The sequence below is a fragment of the Piliocolobus tephrosceles genome, chromosome 1 (assembly GCF_002776525.5).
Source record: "Piliocolobus tephrosceles isolate RC106 chromosome 1, ASM277652v3, whole genome shotgun sequence".
In the NCBI taxonomy this organism is placed as follows: domain Eukaryota; kingdom Metazoa; phylum Chordata; class Mammalia; order Primates; family Cercopithecidae; genus Piliocolobus; species Piliocolobus tephrosceles.
The window spans coordinates 154,463,149-154,485,937 of NC_045434.1; the positions used below are offsets into that span (position 1 = coordinate 154,463,149).

The window sequence follows — 22,789 nt, forward strand, 5'->3', positions numbered from 1 at the left end:
TGTGAAGTGTCCTGGGGCTTCAGAAGCTGTGAAGTGCTGACCCGTCTCCCCTCCCCATGTGCATATTTCTGTCAGTCACTAGATGCAGCTGTTTGTATCACCTCTAAGGTTCACCCGAGTGACATTTACAGTCCCCGTGTTGATCATTATGATAACATATAAGTATCAAAAGCTTAAATTGGTGGCTTGAATAGTTCTGAAGAGCAAGCAAGGGAGGGCTATTCAGAGAGAAGCAAAGAAGGGGTGCAGAGCATCTCTATTCTCCTTTGTTGGGGACGAGGAAGCTGAGGCCCAGAAAAAGAAGTGACTTGACCAAGGCACCAGATAGAGCAATCAGGGAGACACCATGCCTTGTGACTGACAATTCTGCTGTGTTCTAGTCCCATGGCTCTTAACTAGGGGTGCAGGTCACACTCATCCAGAGCTTTTCCAAAGTGCACTTTTGCCAAGTCCTACCCCGATATTCTGACTCTGGAAGTATGGGGTGAGGCTTGCACCTGGATGCATGAAAAGAGCTGCCCAGGTGATTCTGAAAAGCAGCCCTGTTAGGAATCCACTTCTGGTGGCTTTGTTTGTGATTTCTGTCTTTCATTTTGCCCTACCTCTTAAGTACAGGCGTAATCTGCTTCTAAGAAGATATCATTAAATAGGTTCTGTTTAAAGGGGAAAAAACAATATTTTCCTCTATTTAAGGTCCAGGAAATTATTAGAAGTGAAAATACACTAAAAAGAGGAGAAGCAACTGATAGGGCACTAAGAAACAGGATTCTTAATGAGGCAAAAGGTTCTGGTTTTTTTCCAATCAACTGCCAAAAAAATCTTATTAATCACATAAATTTGCATGCTAAATTCAACAGGTTCAGGCAAGACCATAAGTAGAAATGAAAATAAAATTAAGTAATTAATTAGCCCTATCTAATATAGATGGTATGAGAAAGCGCCTTGTAAATTGTTATCTCTTAATGGTATTATAGCAGGCTTACCACATTAGAAATACAATACCAGATTTCTACATTGGGTAAAGGCGGAAGGGACATACAAAGATGTGGCAGCATCTACATGGGACACATAGGTATATTTTCCCAGAATTCGGCTGGGATTGGTTTTCAGTTACAAAGCCCTGCAGCCCATGAAGGCACATGCATCCAGAGATCATGCGAATGCCAGATCTGTTGATTTGTAAATGGTGACACTGACAGTTAATGGTTGTTTATAAGAATTATATGCATGTATTTATTCAATCTACTAAAATCAATCTTAAGTTTCTACACATGATATAAACACATGTCATTTATTTTGACTTACATTGTGCATAAAAGTGTTTCAACGAATCTCACACACTTGTGAAAACATTCCAAGAACAGACTTTGTATAGAATTTGCTTCAACTTTCTGAAACTCTTATTTGGTCACAGACAACTAAATACTGGTCTCCTGTGATCTCTCCCAGGAGTTTAATCCCTGGACCCATTGAGTGCTAGAAAAGTTTAATTCACTTTGCAATTAAGTACATAAATAAAAGGCATAATATTGTTGTATTACCTATTAGGATTGCCCAGTGCCACTCATAAGATGAATTACCCTTGGACACAGCCCTGTTTCCCTCCACTTTAATTGACCTGCACAGGCAGATTTAAGCAGTAGAGGCACTTGGCGCACTTCTCTCTTTCCAGGGCTTGCAGGGTCACACGTATACTTTCCAGTATTTGTCTATAATACACCAAGGACAGAGATCGGAAGAGGAGCGGCTTTTGAAACCAAAAGTAGCAGGTAGCCTAAAACCAAAGTCTGTGTCACCCTCCCTTTCACAAGTACAAGAATGATGAGAACACATGCACTAGTAATGTACTTTGGAAACTTAAGAAGAATTATACCCAGAACACACAAGATGTTGTGCAAAAATGTTATATTTTGATTTAGAGATGTGTATTACAGTTCCTAATTGATATTTAACTAGAAAAAAAGCTAAACAATTAGTTTCTCTGACTTAACCTTTTCATTCAATAGATAATACGTTTGGGAAAGTCTTCTCTGGAGGAATCTTTTTGTAATGTGACATCATATCATTTGTTTCATAAATTCTGGTTTTCACACATTGGGTTCAAGCCCTTATCATCACTCAACTAAAGCACTGCCACAGATTTCTGTGTCATCATTTCACTGGATGAAGTGTTTATTGAGTTCTCACTCTGTGCCCAACCCAAGGCATGTGTTGTTCCTGTGTTTCCTGAATTATGAAAAAGAATGACAAAGCTGTCATTTCTGCCAAGACCATCCATGTGACTCATGATAAATCGGCACATATTTATTCTTTGTCTATTGCATATGGAAGATATAAAGCACTATATAATGCGAGGTGCCCACCATCAGATAGAGGATTCGACTTAAAGACTCTCATGAGTGAAGTAGATGTCAATATTTGTGAAAAGTCTGCTGACTATAGTTTTAAAAAGTCAATGCTTGGGACCCATGGTCTGATCAGTTACTGATATATAAAAAGAAGCAGAATATTTCAAATAGGTCTGGCCCAAGAAACCTGGGGCTGAAAATAGCCATGAAAGTTCTTTTGAGGGGATTACAGACAGGAATCCTCCCACTCCATTCCACTTCATGCTCTCGTTTTGTGATATTCTTAAATTTGAATGAACAAAACTTAACAAGCAAGTTGTTTATAGTAACATGAGTGTTTAAATTGGTGTCATCTTTTCATTTGTTGTAAGTGATGCTCTGTCATGTTTTGTTTGACTCAACCACAAGTTCTGTACCTATTTAAAGAAAAATTTTAACTCGAATTAATATTTCTGAGAAATTTTATTTCACTCCTTAAGATGAACTGGAGACATTCTGTTTTTTTTTTTTTTTTTTTTTGAGACGGAGTCTCGCTTTGTCGCCCAGGCTGGAGTGCAGTGGCCAGATCTCAGCTCACTGCAAGCTCCGCCTCCCGGGTTCACACCATTCTCCTGCCTCAGCCTTCCGAGTAGCTGGGACTACAGGCGCCAGCCACCTCGCCTGGCTAGTTTTTTGTATTTTTTTTTTACTAGAGACGGGGTTTCACCGTGTTAGCCAGGATGGTCTTGATCTCCTGACCTTGTGATCCGCCCGTCTCGGCCTCCCAAAGTGCTGGGATTACAGGCTTGAGCCACCGCGCCCGGCTAGAAAATACAAAACTCAGTGAACTAAAGTATAAGCGTACCATATGAGTGCCATGTTATTTAAATTGTATTGATGTTGCTGATTGAGTTTGGACTTTAAATGGCTTGCTTTGATTTCTGGCGCATGTTTTCCCTCAAGTAACATTTTTAAAAAGAAGCTGTTAATCAAGTTTGCTGTTAGAGACAGAGAATTCTAATCAATTTAGGGAATGAGTTAGAACTGTTGGAAGTTGACTTGGGAACATCTTGTATCATCAGTCCTTTCCCCTTTGAAAATATATAAACATTTAGATACTGTGAGTCTCAAAACCAGTACTTTAACCATGAGGGTCAACACAAAATGTTCACCTTGTTGGTCACCCCAGAAATTCCACAGACTTTGACCTTTTTCAAAGTACAGACGTGTTTGATAGACATGTTTCCTCAAGTCCAGACATGTTTAAAAGGTGGTGAGGGCATATTTCCTTACTATCGTTTTATGGGAGAAGGTGAAATGAGGGAAGAAAGAAAAATTAAGTATCCTATTTTGCATTTTTTGGCATGTCAAAGTTATGAGTATCTGCACCACAGTGTTGGGCCTTTCCTTTTTCATGGGTGCCTCCAAGGAAGGATGCTTCCTGGCAGGTAAAAATGGGGTGTCTGTGACCCAGACCCTGAGCGTTGTGTGAAATGGGCAAAGGGCCCAGATTGTGGCTTTTTAAATTCTGTGCATGCTCCCTCAAAAGGCAACTGCTTCCTTTGTGCTGTGGACATTGGACATACTTGTTACATCATGATCTAAAGAAGGAAATTGTGGATAATAATTAACATGTCTTCCATTCTTTCATGACAAATCTCAACTGATAATGTTAATTATCGTATAATATGTTACGACATGTTTAGGACTATAGACTTTTAATTTTTTTTAATTTTCAAACATATATAAAAGTCGAATGAACCTCATGCAGTTTAATTGTTGAAGTGACCTGGCTACAGCAGTTAACTAACTCATAGCCAGTCTTTCTTCATCCATATCCCCACCCACTCTGTACTTTTATAATTTCTATCACTGTAGATGCGTTTTGCCTGTTCCCAAACTTTATATAAATGGAATTGGGCCGGGCACGGTGGCTGACACCTGTAATCCCAGCACTTTGGGGGGCCAAGGTGGGTGGATCACCTGAGGTCAAGGGTTCAAGACCAGCCTGGTAAACATGGTGAAACCCCATGTCTACTAAAACTACAAAAATTAGCCGGGCTTGGTAGCACATGCCCATAGTCCCAGCTACTCAAGAGGCTGAGGCAGGAGAATCACTTGAACCTGGGAGGCGGAGGTTGCAGCGAGCTGAGATCATGCCACTGCACTCCAGCCTGGGCGACAGAGTGAGACTTCGTCTTGAATGAATGAGTGGAATTGACAGTGCATGCTCTTCTGTAACTGCCTTTTTGTTCAATATAATATCTGAGAGATTTCACCTGTGTTGTATCAGCAGTTCACTCCTTCCTGCTTGTCTACCACTGTATCCACTCTAACTAGTTCTGGTTTATCAGCTCCTCTTTTGACCAATTTCTGAGTGTAGTCCCGAGCTCATCCCCTCCTGCCCTCTCAGTTGCCCTCTTTGCGCATCTTCACTCTCCCTAGTTTCTCAACACTCCTCCTCTGTTTCTGGAAACGCTCCAGTGCCAACCATCTCTAAAACAACCTTCCTGCCCCTAAAAGTTTCTATACAATTCCTTGTCTTGACTACACTGCCAAATTTTTCTAAATATTCCTCTATAGTCACTGCCTGGTCCCTGAATTAATAATTCTGTGTTCAACCCCTTATCATTTGAACTCCATTCCCTTCAAGCTGTGGAAACTACTCAGCAGTCCCCAGTAACTCCCAGTCATCTGTGAGCTGTTCTTGCCCTCTACTTCCTCTTACCCCGTAAAGTGACTAATAACTCCTCCCCCTGGTTTTGTGAATAACAATTACTAGGTGTTTTTTTTTTTTTTTTCCTTAATCATAAAAGTATCACATGTGGTTAAAGAGCATAGAATCAGGAGCCGGGCTGCCGGGATTAGAGTGCTGACTCCTCTATTAACCTTCTTTCTGACCTTGGCTGTGTTCTAAGTGGCTGCCTCCCTCAGTTCCCTTAATTCTAAACTAGGAAGAACAATAGGAATAACCTCATAGCATTGTTTTGAAAATTAATATCTGTAAAGCCCTTTAGAACAATGCTTGGCAAGTGTGAGTGCTATGTAAGTTATTAACTATTAATTCCAAAAAATGAAAAACTCACAACCACCAGAGTACATAGAAAACAACACTAAAAATCCCCTAAAATTCATACAACCTGGCAATAGCTACCTCTTGGGGTACATTCTTCTGTTTTCTGGGTATAATGTTTTTAACTAAACATATCTGTACAGCGTTAACTTGTGCTTCCTCCCTTAACACTCCCTCTCTTTCCCTTTTTGTGAGGATGTGGCCCTGTCCAGGTGGCTTCCCCCAGCCCATCTCCACTTCTTTGAATCTGCCCCACTATCCCTATCCAAATGAGAAAGGCTCAAAGCCATCCTCTGCACTTTTCTTCATGCACCGCTCGGAAATCAACAGCCATTTCTGGGCTGTCACTCCCATTCAGCCCCAAGAATGGAGTCTTATTCATTCTTACATTTTCACAGCTCTCACATCCAGCTTTTAACAATTTCTTTGCATTGTAATTGCTTCCATCTGTTTGAAATCTCATGCAGTAACTCCTAATAATAATGATGTTTGATTGATAGATGAACAGTGGATGGTTTCTATGTGCTGCCTCTTTTCTATATTATTTTCTATATTATTTAATCATTACAGTCCTGTGAGATAGGTACATGTTACCCTGTTTTACAGATAGGGAATCTGAGGGTTCAGGGAGACGGATTTGTTCCGTGTTATACAACATTAAGTGGCAGAATCCGGATTGAACCCAGTTCCATCTGACCCCCAGCCCTGACTATGTTGCCTGCTCCTGAAGCTTGTGTGGAAATAGTCCACTTTGTCTTTCACTGTCTCCCATTTCTGTTCCACCCTGCATAGGAGGTTGCTCAATCATTTTCCCCACAGTGTTCCCTTATGCCTGCTTTTTCTGCTCAGAAACCTTTGGTGGCTCCCATTCCACATGAGAAAGTCAACTTTAATCTGCTCTCTACCACTTCCCTCAGTAACGATTTTGAAATTCTCCCTGCCCCCACCTGTCAAGTTCCTACTCTTCAAGGATTTAAGACCTCTCTCCTCCATCTGTCTTCTGGCTGCTCAAGTCTTCACTGACCATCCTTTCTCTAAGCACCTACTGCTTGCCTTTGGTATGTTTTACTGACCCACTTACATTCCTTATTTATGTGCAGGACTCAGTCCATCATGCTGGAGTCGTAAGCCCTTTAACCACCAGGCCAGTCGCCCACATTCATTGTTTGTTGGTGAAGCCCAGCCCCAGCTGGCGACTGCAAATGTCAGCGAACTGCACACACTCTTCTCTGTCCTTCCTCAGCCTTTTTCTCTCCTGAATCCATTTCTCCTGCCCCTTCAAGAAGCTGACACAACTCAACACAGAGGAGTGGCTCCCTAGGAATTTAATTTCTCTTCTCCTAAAATGGATGCAGCAGCATGTGCCTGTTGCCTCATTTTCAACCCTCCCGTAAGGTGTTTGGGTTTTTCGGTTTCTTTTTTTAAAGTACATTCTAAGGAAGTGGGTGAGCTCCTATTTGCTTAGCAATATTAGAAAGCATGCCCTCCTCTTATTGTGGGTCAGATGCTAGGGCTTTAAGCCTAGAATCATAAATATCTCTGTTCTTCTTCTTTCTCTGTTCTTCTGCTTTGTCAGCCCACCAAGAACTGGGGGTAGATTAGCTACATTGTGGGCAATATCCAGGGTAAAGAGTTCCATTTCACACAACCTCCAGCCCTGCTCAGCCAGGGGAGCAGGGAGCAGGAATACTGATGGGAAGGATTCCCAGTTGGTCACATAGGGAGTTACAAGTTGTCTGGGTTTAGGTATCAAAAGGGCCACAGACCACTTCATCACAGATAAGAGGTAGAGCCCTCAACCAGGGAATTTGCAATATTTTGCCTCCTTCCTTAGGCAGATTGATATTATGCCCCTTGCCAGGAATAACCTCCTTAAGATGTCGGGTCTGTCTGTGTATCCCCCGTTCTCAGCTTAGTCCTAGGATAATGCTAAGAATATGGATCAATCTTGGCTTAAATAGACTGATGCTAATTCACTTGATAGCTGGATCATCCTTCTGTTGAAAAGCTCTAATCTAGAAATTACCTCTTCTAGTAGGGTGGTTCTTAAGCTTTAGGGAGCATCAAAATCACTCGTAAGGATTGTTAAAACAGACTGCCAGGCCCACTCCCAGAGTTTCTGATTCAGTAGATCTGGGATGAGGTTTGTGGATTTGCATTTCTAAAGGGCTCCCAGGCGATGCTCATGCTGCTGACTGGTGTGACCACGGGTTTAGAACCACAGCTGTAGCCAACTTCTTGCTGGAGTTACTCCACTCCAGCTGGGTCTCCTTCCTTCACACATGCTTAGCACCTTGGAGTACTGTGAACCTGTGTCCTGGGTATGTTCTTAAGTTGTTTGGAAATATTCTCTCACTTCATATAGTATTGTTTGCCCCTAAAAGCAATGAGTTCTTCTAGGGCAGGCATTTTTCTTCTTCTGCTTCCGTGATCATTCCCACTTCCTCTCCGTAGGCTCAGAAGCGTTCTGAGGGATGCAGGAGGCCTGCAGTGTGCAGTGATGGCTAGGAGCACCAGGCTTCATGTCAGCCCTGGAGCTTATTAACTAGGTGTCCCTGAGCGCTTCACTTGGAAAATGGGTTAATAATACTAACTTTACCATGGTCTCAAGAATATATTATTAATCAAAGACAAGGCTCAGAGCAATGTATATAATATGCTCCCATTTCTATTTTTAAAGACAGATATAAGCATAATCATGTCTACATATGCATGGGATGTCAGGAGGAAACATGAAAAGCTGGTAACAGTTGTTGCCTGGGAAAGCCAGGAGTACCAGGAGACCTAGTTTTTGTCGTATAACCTTTTAGACTGTTTAAATTATTTGCTCATGCGTATATTCTTTTACAATTTGAAAACTAGTTAATGAATAATAGTAATGCCTTTATCAGGGATGTTGTGAAGAGTAAATAAAATAACTTTACCTAAAGCCCTTAACACAGTGCCTGGCACAGAAAAAGTACTCTAAACGTTAGCTTTTATTTTCAATATTAAAGAATTGCTGAATTTGTCCATTCATTTATGGAGAAGCACATGAGATATCTGACTCTCCTAAGCCAGCCATGCAGATATCAGCAAATCTTTTGTCAGCCCGTCTTGCTGTACTAGGTAGAGAGTAAAACTTGTTTGTAAACATCGTTCTTAGTGTTGACTGTAAACACACGTCTGTGCGTTACTGGATTCTGGTCCAGCAGAGCAGAGAAGGGGCCAAGTTCCACTCCTTTATGGATCTGCATCTGAGGGCTACTCCCCACGGGCCCGCCTTCACCAGCTGAAAACTTATTTGGGGCACAGGATTAGGGTGCATGGTCCCTTGGAATCTTAGTGCCACTCGAGTGGCTATCTCATGCTGGAGGTGAAAGTTCAGAGCACCAGCAACTGGCCCTAATCAAGTGCATGGAAACGTCAGAAGTTTCCTCCACCCAGGCTTCTCAGAGTTGTGTAGGCCACCGAACAAGTGAGCGTCTGTGGGCTCAGAACAGTCAGTATTTCGCGGGATACTTGTAGGAAGGAGCAGCATGGTGTATCCTGTTGCTAAGAAAACAAACACTGGGCACGCAAACACCCAGGGTGCGAGACTCAGGCTGGCTGTTGTGTTGGTTGCTACATTGCATGTCTTAATCTAATCCAGTTTTAATTGAGGCCTCATTCTCCACATTAGTCAATATGAGAGAGAAGATGGCGTGGGATAACTCAGCTGCCTGATTAGGGCATGGTTTTGAAGTCAGATATCTGGGTTGAAGTCCTCTTTCTGCCATGTAATAGCTGGATGATCTTGGACAAATGATGTAACTGTCCTGAGCTTTTGGTCTCAATAGGTATGATAAACCCCAACCTCCTATAGTTGCAGAAAATATCAAATGAACTAATATCTGCATAGAGTACTTGACACAGTAGCTGGCACATAGTAATGAATAAGTGTAGTTGCTCTATTATTACCGAGCCAACAGTAGAAAGACAATATTGATACACAGTAGGCACTAAATAACGTACAATTAACCATTGAAATAAATGGTGTGATAGACCTTTTTGAAAGCTTGACGGTAGCTATAAATCTTATCCTCCGGAAAACAAAAAAAAAGCAAAACATAAGCACACACAACAAATTTTGCATACAGTTCCAGGGCATTAGTGCACAACTCCCCCTGCCTACCTTTTGCATTCATGACCCACCCTCAGGAGTCCTTGAACCCATAAGATGTAAGCAGGTAGCAGGAATTCATGAAGGGAATTAATTACTATAAACAAAAGCAAAAAGGGAGACAGACCTTCCTTGGAAGAGGTGATGTGAACTAGGGCCTACAAAAGGAGAATTTAAATAGGTCAAGAGAAGAAGACAGAGAATTTGAGTGGAGGCTCACAGGTGAGACTTTAAACACAGCCCACGAAGCCAGGAAATGGGGTGACACTCCCCTGACACTATGACAGTATAGCAATAGAGGTTCTGCGCCGGGCCTTTGGAATCAGCCTGCCTGGTCTCAAATCCCAACCAAGCAGCTTGCTAGCTGTTTGACACAAGACACATATTTAACCTCACTGTGCCTCAGTTTCTTCATTTGTAAAATGGGCATGAAACTAGAGCCTACCTCACAGGGCCATTTGAGGATTCAATAGGGTAATGTATTGACATTGATGGGCGTATAGTTAGCTCTGTGTAGAAATTAGCTGCTTTATGATTAGGATTTTTATTATGGTGGCAAACACATTAGAGAGGATCTTGAGTATGAAACCAAGCCCTTTGGACTTTTCCTGGGGGTCCTGGGAAAGCCAGAGAGGACCAAGCTGAAGGGGTACTATATCTGAGAATAGTGGTCAGGGTGGATCAGATTGAAGAAGGATTAGGGGCAAGAGTGCTGGTACAGGGCTCAGGCAGTAGCCCTGACCTGAGCGGCAGAGAGCCAAGCCTCAGGTAAAATAGAAGACAGGAGAATGGGGAAGGTTAAAATGGGTGGGGGAGTTGTCAAAGTGGAGAATTCAAGATTTTCAGAGTCCAGAGTTTCAGGTCACACTGTCTAATAAGGCAGCCACTATCATGTCCAAATTGAGATGTGCTGCAAGTATAGAATATTTATCAGGTCTCACAGGCATAGTACAAAAAAACATTTCAATAATATTTACAATGATTACATGTCAGGTTTTTTCATATTGGGCTAAATATATTAAAATTATTTTCACTTTTTTTTTTAATGTGGCTACTAAAGAATTTTAAATCACATACGTGGCTCACATTTTTATAGGACAAAGATGGTCTGAGGAGTTAGAAGGAGAGCAGAAGCAAAAGGAGGCCTCTGTGACCAGGACAGTGGTGGTCAGGTTGGGGGTAGACAGTGGTGTTTCACCTGTGTTGTGTTTGAAGCAACTGTGGACCATTCAAGCGTAAAATCAAACAGGCTGTATTTACCCACTGGAATTCAGGTGAAGGATCGGGGCTGCATGTGAAGTGGGTTGGTCATAGCTGAAGTCATAGGGTGGAGAGAGCATCATCTGCCTTTCCTGAGGACCAGTGCGTGTGAGGCACATGCTGAGTAACTCATATGTGCTCTCTCAGTTCATCCTGGTTACAACTCTTTGAGGTAAGTACTATTGTTATTCCTTCCCATTTTACAAATGAGCAAATGAGGCCCAGAGAAGTAAAGCAACTTGGCGTAGTAAGTGATGAGCCGGGGTTTGAATTTGTCTGGCTCTAAAAGCCCATGATCACTCTGCTAGAATTCCAGCCCCTGAGAATACCTACTCAGGAGAAGGAGTGAGAGCTGTACCAAAGGAATATCCCTGGACAGGGCAGGAACAGGACAGTCTAGCATCACTGATGCCAGGAAGGAGATGCTTTTCAGAAAGCAATGGCTATTACAGATTCAGGCTTTTGTAGCAAAGAAGTATGTTAAATGGTAAGAAAAATTTCAATCTGAAGAACACTTAATCCTGTAGGTTAAGGGCATTAAAAGAAGTTATAATTTTTACTTATTCAGAGCTTTGAAAAGTTAAGCACAGAAAAAAAGTAGTGTTTTTTTTTTTTTTTTTTTTTTTTCTCCGAGACAGGGTCTCACTCTGTCGCCCAGGCCAGAGTGCAGTGTTGAAATCTTGGGTCACTGCATCCTCCGCCTCTCAGGTTCAAGGGATTCTCCTGCCTTGGCCTCCCGAGTAGCTGGGACTACAGGCGTACACCACCACGCCTGGCTGATTTTTCTATTTTTAGTAGAGACAGGGTTTGGCCATGTTGGGCAGGCATGTCTTAACTCCTGACCTCAAGTGATCTGCCTGCCTCGGCCTCCCAAAATGCTGGGACTACAGGCATGAGCCACCGTGCCCGGCAGAGTAGTGTCCTTTTAAATTGACATTTTTTAATCCCCAGGAAGAAATAAACATGGGGAGGATCAAGAGACGGAGACTCTGATCATACTGTAAGCCATTTCTTCAGAGGACCTATATCAGAATCATCTAGGAGGCCTTTGAATACGGATCTGTGGGCCCTTCCCCAGCCCTACTGAATCAGATTTTCTTAAACAAGCGCCCCAGGTGTTCTAGACACACAGTGAAGTGAGGAACTTGCTGCCCAGGCTCTGCAGCTCACTCTCTGGATTTATTGCTGAGGATTGGCTCATTCTCATGGATCCTTGCCAACTTCTCTTGGGCACGGGAGAATCATCTTGTGTCTTTAGCAGTAGCCCTATGTAGAATCTGGGGCAGTCGTTCTTATAAATAAGAACAATTGATTCTCCTTCGCTTAGGTCTTCTGGCAAAGCCACTTAGCTTCACACTTCTTACTGACATTGCTACAGGGACAACCTGTCTGAATGAACAGCAACAGCTGAATGGAGGCCATGTCTTCTTTATTCAGTGCTTCTGGCTGATACTTGCCTCCTTTCTCCCAACCCCTTCCTTGTATTCTTGTTGTTCAGAGGCAGGCAGCAAAGGGTGGTAAGTAAGACCATGATCTTGAGAGCCAGGTAGCCCTGAGTCCCAACTCTGCCATGTAAATCTGTGTGATCTTGGGCAAGAATTTTTTTTTTTTTTTTGAGGCGGAGTCTCGCTCTGTCGCCCGGACTGGAGTGCAGTGGCCAGATCTCAGCTCACTGCAAGCTCCGCCTCCTGGGTTTACACCATTCTCCTGCCTCAGCCTCCGGAGTAGCTGGGACTACAGGCGCCCGCCACCTCGCCCGGCTAGTTTTTTTTTTGTATTTTTAGTAGAGATGGGGTTTCACCGTGTTAGCCAGGATGGTCTCGATCTCCTGACCTCGTGATCCGCCCGTCTCGGCCTCCCAAAGTGCTGGGATTACAGGCTTGAGCCACCGCGCCCGGCCCTTGGGCAAGAATTTTTTAACCTCTCTACTTCATCTGTCAAACAGAAATGATAGAAGGATTCATCTCTTAGAGTTGTTGACAGACTTAAATGCAATGCTGCATGAAATTTACTTACCTGGCACAGACTCAGCACTCAGTAAATGGTGGTAATTGTCAGAATTAATCATTATAACTTATTATCTTTATTGCTATTATTCAGGGGCACGTACCCTGGATGGCAGATAAAATCAACTAATGAAAGGCACCAGATAGGGACCTCAAAAGGATTTCCAAATCTGAAAGTCTGCTGCTTTTACAGAATGAGCTCTGTTGAGGTTTTCAGAGAGAGGTGTTCTCATTCTTTCTCATTCTGCAGATTCTGAACCTATATAAACTTCTCTTTGTAAAACTCTAGACACTCTATCTCCCCGCCCCAAATCACATTTCGCACCTCTCTGTGAAGCCCCTCCTCATCTCTCCCTCTCATTTGCCTCGCCTGTAAGCCAGCAACATGTTCTCTTTTGCTCTTTGCTCTCATAACTATGCCAGACCAGGGCAGCACTTGCAGCTGACCACAGGTTCAAGCACCCTGGCCTCATAACCTGCAACTTTGATTGGTTCTCTGCTAGAGAAAGAGAAAGAGAAAGAATTTTATGTCTTAACTCTTTCCTCACTTCAAGTTTTAGAGTTTAGGATGTCCAGCAATGATGGCGTGGTAATAATCCAAATAATAGCTGATATTTATAAGTTATTTGCAGTTTACAAAGCAACAGATTAACAATTGTGAATCAGCCAAGGTTCAGTTACAGCAAACAGAAAGTGGTCTTGGCAGAGTTAGCAGAGTGAGCTTCAATACAGAGAATTAGGTGCTTGCATAATCATTGGAAGGGCTGGAGGAGCAGGCCCATGATACTGTCCCCAGGAACAGCTCCCAGACACCACTGCAGAACTGGCCACAGGTGCCCAGTGGGGAGTAGAGACTCAAGAGGCTGCTGCAGCCATGCAGCTTCTCAGTCCTGTGTTGCTAGTGACTGGACACTGTGATGCCTCCACTTTCCCTAAGCAGCTTGCCCACCACCCTGCTTGTCAGCAGAAATAACCCAAGCATCAAGAAACTGGCCTCCTCACTTCTACCTGCCAGATCTCTCCTAAATGCATTGAATTGGCAGAGACTGTGTCATCTGGAGCCCTAACATCAAGATAACCTGGGTGTGATAGTGTGCTGGGAATGCCATAACAAACTGCCACAGACCAGGGGCTTAAACAACAGAAACGAATTTTCTCACATTTCTGGAAGCTAGAAGTCTGAGATCAAGACATTGGCAGAGTTGGCCTCTTCGGAGGCCTCACTCTTGGCTTTTATTAATAGATGGTCAAGGCCAGGCGTGGTGGCTCACGCCTGTAATCCCAACACTTTGAGAGGCTGAAGCAGGTGGATCATGAGGTCAGGAGTTCAAGACCAACCTGGCCAACATGGTGAAACCCTGTCTCTTCTAAAACTACAAAAATGAGCTGGGCCTGGTGGCAGGAACCTGTAATCCGAGCTACTCAGGAGGCTAAGGCAGGAGAATCGCTTGAAACCGGAAGGCAGAGGTTGCAGTGAGCTGAGATCGCGCCACTGCACTCCAGCCTGGGCAACAAGAACGAAACTCCGTCTCAACAAAAAAAAAAAAGGTCGTTCTCTCCCTCTGCATTCACATGGTCTTCTCTCTGTCCCCATCTATGTCCAAATTTCTCCTTCTCACAAGGATGCAAATCATTTTGGATTAAGGTTCACTTACGACCTCATTTTTTTTTATTATTATTATACTTTATGTTCTAGGGTACATGTGCACAACGTGCAGGTTTGTTACACATGTATACATGTGCCAAATTGGTGTGCTGCACCCATTAACTCATCATTTACATTAGGTATATCTCCTAATGCTATCTCTCCCCCCCTCCCCCCACCCCACAACAGGCCCCAATGTGTGATGTTCCCCTTCTTGTGTCCAAGTGTTCTCATTGTTCAGTTCCCACCTATGAGTGAGAACATGTGGTGTTTGGTTTTCTGTTCTTGCGACAGTTTGCTGAGAATGATTGTTTCCAGCTGCATCCCTGTCCCTACAAAGGGCATGAACTCATCCTTTTTTATGGCTGCATAGTATTCCATGGTGTATTTGTGCCACATTTTCTTAATCCGGTCTGTCATTGATGGACATTTGGGTTGGTTCCAAGTCTTTGCTATTGTGAATAGTGCTGCAATACACATACATGTACATGTGTCTTTATAGTAGCATGATTTATACTCCTTTGGGTATATACCCAGTAATGGGATGGCTGGGTCAAATGGTATTTCTAGTTCTAGGTCCTGGAGGAATCGCCACACTGTTTTCCACAATGGTTGAACTAGTTTACAGTCCCACCAACAGTGTAAAAGTGTTCCTATTTCTCCGCATCCTCTCCAGCACCTGTTGTTTCCTGACTTTTTAATGATCGCCATTCTAACTGGTGTGAGATGGTATCTCATTGTGGTTTTGATTTGCATTTCTCTGATGGCGAGTGATGATGAGCATTTTTTCATGTGTCTGTGACCTCATTTTAAATTGATTACCTCCCTAAAGACCCTGTCTCCGAGTACAGTCATGTTCTGAATTACTGGGGGTTAGGATTTCAGCATATAACTTTTGGGGGACACAGTTCAGCCCATCACACTGGAAGTTGTAGTTTTCCACTTTCCAGCCCCGCAGTCCAGTGAGGCAGGCTAGGAGGAGGGTGGAACTGCTGCCTGGCTGCAGTCCACTGAGGAATGCGAAGTGCTGGGTGTGCTTCACACAGTGTGTAAGAGGATGCAGGTACTAAACACTCAGAAACCAAGCATCCTTTGTATTTATTACACTCACATACTTATTTTATCTGATGCTCTTTAACAGTTCTTTGAGATAGAAAAATATTGTTACCCCATTTTTCCAATGAGAAAACTGAGGCTTAAATAGGTTATCAGCCCTCTCCCAGGGCCTTAGATCTGGGAAGTGGCAGGACGGAAGTGAGCCCAGATGCCCCCGGCAAATCCCTAAATGTGTCCCTGGAACTCAAATATCCAAGGCATAGTGTAAAGGCAGTGCCACAGTTCAAATAGAGGGCCTGGCAGGTGCACCAGCAAGTGCTTGAAGGGGCAGCTGCTGCTCAGATCCAGCCCAGTTTTATAGGATTTTCTGATTTTTCCAGAAATCTTCCTTTTAAAGTGAAATCTCTCCATTTTTCAAATGTTGACATTCAATTTAAAGTTAAAACACATACACACAATTGAGTTAACACTGTGTGGGGCCCAACCAAACACATCTGCAGCCTGGATTTAGCCTGCAGGCTTTGATATAAATAAGAAGTGCTCATGAAAATAGAGGAACTATTCTTAACAGCCTAACTCGGCCTTCTCACTAAGGCCACATTAGAAAGTTGTTGCTACCTGGTCACATTACCTTGAAATTCTGCTGTTGCTTCCTGAATCTTTCTCATTTCCCACCAAGCACATGCTTTTCATCTTGTTAGTGAGCCTAGGGGCCGGCATTTAGTAAACATTTGTATGTGCAAGGGAAGGTGCTTCTGTTTCTTCCCTGACAGCGCTATGAGGTCTGCATTGTAGTCCCTCTTTTATAGAAGAAGAGGCAAATGAAGAACTAGAGAAAGACATTGAAAGTTGAAGGCAAGACCAGAGAGTAAGTGGAAGCCAGTGACTTTTTTTTTTTTCTTCTTTTCTTTTAGCCTGCTCTTTTATTACAGCCACAGGGGTGTGTTTGCTCATGAAAGTTGGCTTCACTCCAGTGATTCAATTACTGGCCAGGCCATAATGACTTGTGATTCAGACGCTGGGCCTTCCTGGTGCCTTCCTCCCAGAGTGTGCTCTCTGACACTCTTTCCATCCCCACCCTGCTTTCCCTGCTTCAGGCCCCTCTTGACAAAGATGAAAATACCCATATTTCCCTAATGGACCATCATGTTCCTAGGAATTTCTAGGAACCTGAGAATTCAGATGAACCACAGCATTAAAACCAATGCGAAGTATTTGAATAGCTAGATACTACATGTGTTTATTCAAATCTGTTACCCGTATGCAAAAATTAAAGCAAGGCTGCAGAAGCGATAGCCAGAGTGTTACCAGACTGACAGTCTGCACAGGCATGCACAGACCTTGGCCCTTCTGGGTGGGATAGAATACTTGGTGGCTCAGGACCTGCAGATGCTAACTTCAGTCCTTGTCTAGGAGCGAGAATGTTCTTGTTTAGCTTGCATACATGAGAAGGGAGGTGTTACACAAACATAAGGCAGTCAGCAAGCCCCCTACTTTAGGTGACCATGTGTCAGTCACCCCTGATTAAGAACCACATGGTGGGCCGGGCGTGGTGATTCACGCCTGTAATCCCAGCACTTTGGGAAGCCAAGGCGGGCAGATCACCAGAGGTCAGGAGTTCGAGACCAGCCTGGTCAACATGGTAAAACCCCATCTCTACTAAAAATACAAAAATTAGCCGGGTGTGGTGGCAGGTGCCTGACTCCATCTCAAAAAAAGAGGGAAAAAAAAAAAAAAAAAAAAAAACCACATGGTGGAGCATTCAGTGATGCCCTGAGTGTGTATGAATCAAACTAATTGGAATTAATCCTTTCCTTGGTACAGTGGGAAGGGTGGCTTCTGGAGTGAAAAGGCTTACCAACTAGGTGAACTTTTTTTTTTTTAAATGGGGGTCTCACTTTGTTGCCCAGGCTGGGGTGCAATGGTATGATCACAGCTCACTGCAGCCTCAACCTCCTGGGTTCAAGAGAGTCTCCCACTTCTGCCTCTTGAGTAGCTGGGGCTACAGATATGTGCCACCACTCCTGGCAAATATTTGTGTTATTATTTGTGGAGACGAGTTTTTACTATGTTGCCCAGGCTGGTTTCAAACTCCTGGACTCAAGCATTCACCCACCTCGGCCTCCCAAAGTGCTGGGATTACAGGTGTCAGCCATCACGCCCAGCCTGGGTTAACTTTTGAAGCAAGATTTTCTAACTTTGATTGCCTCATCTAATAAGATACCTTTCAGGATTATAGTGAGGCTTCATGGAATAGTGCATATGCAAGCAATGTGTGTGCTCATAGGTTCCATACAAATATCAGGTATTGTTTGCCTTGGAAGCTATTCTCGGTGTAAGAATAAAGCAACCTTTTTATCTGCTTAGTAGAATAAACAGCCAGACATCCTCACCATTGAGGGAAGACCAAAGAAAACCCTGCAAAGGCACAGAGATATTTGGAGATATTTGTTTCCCCAGCCTTTCTGTCTTGTTCTGCACAACCCAACTGTTGAGGAGCTGCAGAGCAGCTGCAAGTCAGAAGAAAGTCCTTAGCTAGACCTCCAGCTCCTGTAAACACCTCTGCCTCTCAGGGGTCACACAGTGGCCCTCTTTGTGCAGCCATGTGGCAACTCAGCGAACCAGAGGCTCCTTAACTTGAAACGGTCTAATTTTGATCTGCTTTCTCCATAGGAAGAATGTTATGATCAGAAATTATCTTCCTTTCCACTGGCCCAGTGTACAGCTTTTTCTAAGAATGACCATGAAGGAGTTCAGGAAATGCCACCCAAAATATAACACTTTGGTGTGCTGATTACTTTGAACTGAGGACACTTGGGGAACAGCAGATGTAGGCAGAGGTATTCTCTGAGCTCTCCTTATCGGCCTAAAGACAGATCCTCCAAAAGGAACTCAGTTGTCACGAATCTTCTCCCGGAAATCTTATCAACTGGGAAAGATTAACTCAGATCCCAAGAGGGGAGACTGGAGGTGACACCACACCCAGACAGGCTGTCACCTCTTTTTCGGAGGGCTGCTGTGAGACAACTTGTATTAACTGAGAATTTTTATGTGCTTGACAAAACCACCTTTATTCACATTTATTTCTTCCCCTTACCTCCCGTAATTCATGTCACCACCACCCCCCAGAAACCCTGAACCCCCATTCTTTTCTGTATCTCAGGATCCTATGTGAGCTTTCATCATCTGACCACTTTGAGTCTCATATTTGTGGCACTCCCATGTGTACATTCATAATTAAATACAGTTTTCCTCCTGTCAATCTGTTTATATGTCAGGTTAATTTGTAGCCCAGCCATAGGACTGAGAAAGGTGGAGGGAAGTCATTTTTCATTCCCCTATAATCGCAGTTACCCCCATTTAATCGACTTCCCAAAACAATTGCTGTACGACATTCATAGAAAGTTGTTTGTGTTTAATAAATCTATGAAGGTGTAAAAATTACCTGTCTCCTAAACTTTAATTTGTATTATGGGTGAGGCTATCCATGTTTGTACCAGCAGATGGGAAGGGACTTTCAGAAGAGAAATTGTATTCGAGTTAGGAGCCTGAGAGGGGTAGCAAAACAGGAGGAGGGGCTACTACGCCTGAAGCAGAAGGAGGTCTCTGATGGCTTGTTTAATGTTGCCTCTGTGAGGGCAGGAGCTCTGTGCCTGTCCTAGCCATTTATTCTCAATATACTGTACCTAGTAGCAGTAGCACTCAATTAAAAATGTGTTGTATGGACTTTGCCTGGGACCAGCAGGAATACCCCATTGGAAGGGAGCAGGGAGCCTCTGAGTGACAAGGTTGGAGAAAGCCCTCTGAAGAAGCAGGTCTCAACACAGATATCAGAATGCGGGAAAGCTGCAAGAAGCCTGAGCTGGCAAGCGTGAATCATGAATTGCTGGCTGTTTTTAATCTTGACTATAATATAGTCAGGAAGTAAGAAAGACCTTCATGTACTAAATGCTGAGTGTCTCGCCAACTTTAGAGGGACCTACCCGAGCATTTTATAAATATTAATAGAGTCTGACTGTGGACTGCTTGCCAATGGCCATGCCGGGTGAGAGCAATTACTGGTCCAGTCCTGATATGTGTGAACTGTTCTGCAGTTACCGGAAAACTTGCTCAGGCCTTGGAAACTTTATGCCCTGGAGATTGGGAAGAAGAGAATGTTTGACCTTATCCTTATGCAAAGGGAACATTTAGAAAGTCCTTAGGGTGCAACGTGGAAACCACAGGTCACTGAGAAAGGGTGTCATGTTCGCATTCTGGAGTCTGGGGGCCTCAGAACCAGCGCCAGCTGGAAGGAGAGCCCAGTTTAACTTGCTGCAGGGAACAAAATACATATATATGTCCAACTTGCTGTGAATCAGAGCACTGCACACTGTTCAGGGTGAGGTTGCCCACTTCCTCAGTTGCATTTCAGAGGCTCTGTTAGTAAGTGCTGGCCTGGGAGCACAGAAAGGGGTTGGGGCAGGCCGCTGGGTGTGAGCAGAATCTAAGAGACCCTAGGCCTCTCTTTTGGGTGGGGCAGGGATAACTGAGGAATCTGAGGAAAAGGTAGCTACTCTGGGAGTGTGTTGAAATGAGCTTGTCCAAGCCTTAGCACAAGGCAGGGCCACCCTGCCCTGCCACATGCTTCATCCTCCCAGTTTTCTGTACTGCTAGAGCTTCCTTATTCCTAGGGAAATCCTGTGATGGCTGTCAGTAGTCTTTGCATTCGGCTCTGACACTAGTGGTGCAAATTGCCCAGGGACTCTAAAAAGGGCTGGTGTCCATAGCCCCCACCCAGACCCACTGAATCAGAACCCTTGAGGCTCATTGACCAGTTGTTGGGGAGGTGCAGAACAAACAGGTAAACAGGGGATTGCAATTCACTGTGCTGTATGTGACCCCCAAGGATAAAAATACTAGCAGCTGCAGTTTATGGAATGTCTTGGTCCTATGCAAAATACTTGATGTGCAACGGTAAAGTGAATCCTCCTAAAAATCCTTTGGAATCTGAAGGTTGCTTATTAGGCTGATTCAAAATTCTGCATGCAGTTAAAAGCGCAATTTTATTTGTGCATTTGACCCAAAAGTTCCTCTGACCACAGAGGCTACAAGCCCTACCCAAGTCCTGGAACTCGGCCTTTGGGAATATTCGAAGTCTGGTAGAACTCAGTGTGGAGCACCGTGGTGCCCACATGATGGATGCCCTGGAGTCTGGGTTGCTAGTGTTTTTTTGCAGCTTTGTCTGGTCTCGGCCTTTATGGCAGAATTACATTATTCAGCTGCAGCCTTTCCAAAAGGTGGAGTCAGCCTGAGTTTGCTGCTGGCGCCATGGAGCCCTAAGACTTTGCTGAGCCCTCACATAGCGCCAGAGAGGCACACCTACTGTCCACCTGCTCCCATGAGTCATAAAACTGCCACACTGCTGCCAGGCCTGCCAGCCCTGCATTTTCCTCCAGTTGCCACCCTGATGAGAATGAACTTAGCCATATAGGTCAGGGCACCAGGCAGCACTTTTCCCCCAGCCTGCCTTCCTCTTGCAATGTGCTATTGGACAACCAGTTTGTAAAGCAGGGGCCAGGATGTTTCCATTGCTTTATACCAGGTGGCTAAGGAGAGAGGGCAGCAGGCCAGCCTAGAGGCCAACAACCCGGGCTAGAGAGGAGAATCAATCCACGAACATATGATGGAGTAACAGGATTAGCAAGTGCCCAGACCATCATGATGAGACCAGGGAGAGGTCAAAGGAGGGAATAATAAAGTTTCATTAATTATTTCAGACTGTAGGCTACTCATGTATCCCATTTGACATTTACTGTGTATCTATCACAGAGAGTCTCCACTGAAAGATTTCACTCTTTCATGAATAAAGACTTCCTTATGTGCCTAACACTTTCAAAACGATTCCACATCATGACAGCACCTAAAAATAAGCGCCCTTTTTTCAAAGTTCTCTAGAGGAGCTCTCTTCTCCTTTTCTGTTGCCAGGACTTTGATCAGCCTAATAGTTGGGTGCAAGAGCCCAAAAAAAAAAAAAAAAAGAAATCAAACCTTCTGTGAAAGTTGGTAGCAGTAATATTAAACTGATGTGTAATGTGCCTCCCATAGCAAATGCTCACTTTTGCCACAGGTGCCCTAACTACTACAAGTGTTTGCGTATTTGTTTCCTCTTAGGAAATCCTAGAAAAGTCTAGCTTTATGTTATATGTTTGGGTGCATCGATTAAACTGCTAGTGCGGGTTTCTGCAAACTAAAGATTTATGTAGGTGCTCAAATGGATGACAAACTTAGATACCTAGGTCACCGCTCAAATTTCTAAGGGGCATTTTAGTAATTGCCTCCAAGGAGCTGCGATGACTGGGAAAATCCATCTATTTCCCTTGAAGTGGAACATATTATTATGAATGTTTAAATGACTTAAAGATGCCTGTTACTTTAAAAAAAAAATTCTCCTCAGATTTCAGGTAAAAACAATAATTGAAGATGTCCAGCAAAACAGCAAGTACCAACAACATAGCCCAGGCAAGGAGAACTGTGCAGCAGTTAAGATTAGAAGCCTCCATTGAAAGAATAAAGGTAAGAAACCCTGACTGGATAACATGTGCTTTCTACTCAGTTCCCCCTGCTCCTGAGAGGCTGGACCACTTGTCAGAGAAGATAATACCATTTCATTGACTTGCTTCCAGGATTTTTCCAGAACAGGCTGAGAGTCTCAAAATCTTAACTTCCATTTTCCTATCTAGCATGAGCCTTACTTCAAAAGTGTCTGCGTTATCCTCTCTGTTTATAAAACTCGGAGACAGGATTTCCTGAGGACCTGTCTCCCCTGAATGACCATGGTCAAGTCCGTTGATCCCTGTGTTCTAAAGTGGGACACGGGTTCCAAGTAGACTTCATCAACACCCTAGTCATTCCTCTGGAATTGTAGTGTTCTAGAGTTACCAGTGCAGCTGAGGCAGCTTCGCATAACAAGTCAACAGTCTAGGTTTCCTTTTTAGGGAAATGAAGCTTTTAAATGTGTTTGGCCCTCAGTGACCACTTTCTGTGCCCAGAGTAATAATGCCGGCTTTAGTTGAGATCGCATAGAGAAACTGGAATGCGTTTCTTACATCACCTGACTTCGAAGTCTTTCCCCCTGAATCCCAAGAAAGAACTAGGCAGTGAGTGCCCTGCAATGTTATGACTAGTTCTTCCTTGAAACTGAAGCAGTTGGCTGGGCGCGGTGGCTCATGTCTGTAATGCCAGCACTTTGGGAGGCCGAGGTAGGCAGATCACCTGAGGTTGGGAATTCAAGACCAGCCTGAC

The 22,789-nt window shown here is 43.8% G+C and overlaps 1 protein-coding gene across 2 annotated transcripts in view; it reads left to right on the plus strand.

Annotated features, from left to right (window-relative positions):
• The window catches only part of GNG12 (G protein subunit gamma 12), a 129,106-nt gene that overhangs the window by 103,785 nt on the left and 2,532 nt on the right, over positions 1-22,789 (plus strand). Inside the window, exons 1-2 of one of the 2 annotated variants that reach the window (XM_023209741.1) lie at positions 10,885-10,973; positions 21,942-22,060. In XM_023209741.1, coding sequence (XP_023065509.1) covers positions 21,968-22,060 — 93 coding nt within the window. In that variant the 5' untranslated portion in view covers positions 10,885-10,973; positions 21,942-21,967. Of the gene's footprint in view, positions 1-10,884; positions 10,974-21,941; positions 22,061-22,789 lie in introns of those variants that run through there. The other variant, XM_023209732.2, reaches the window with a different exon arrangement.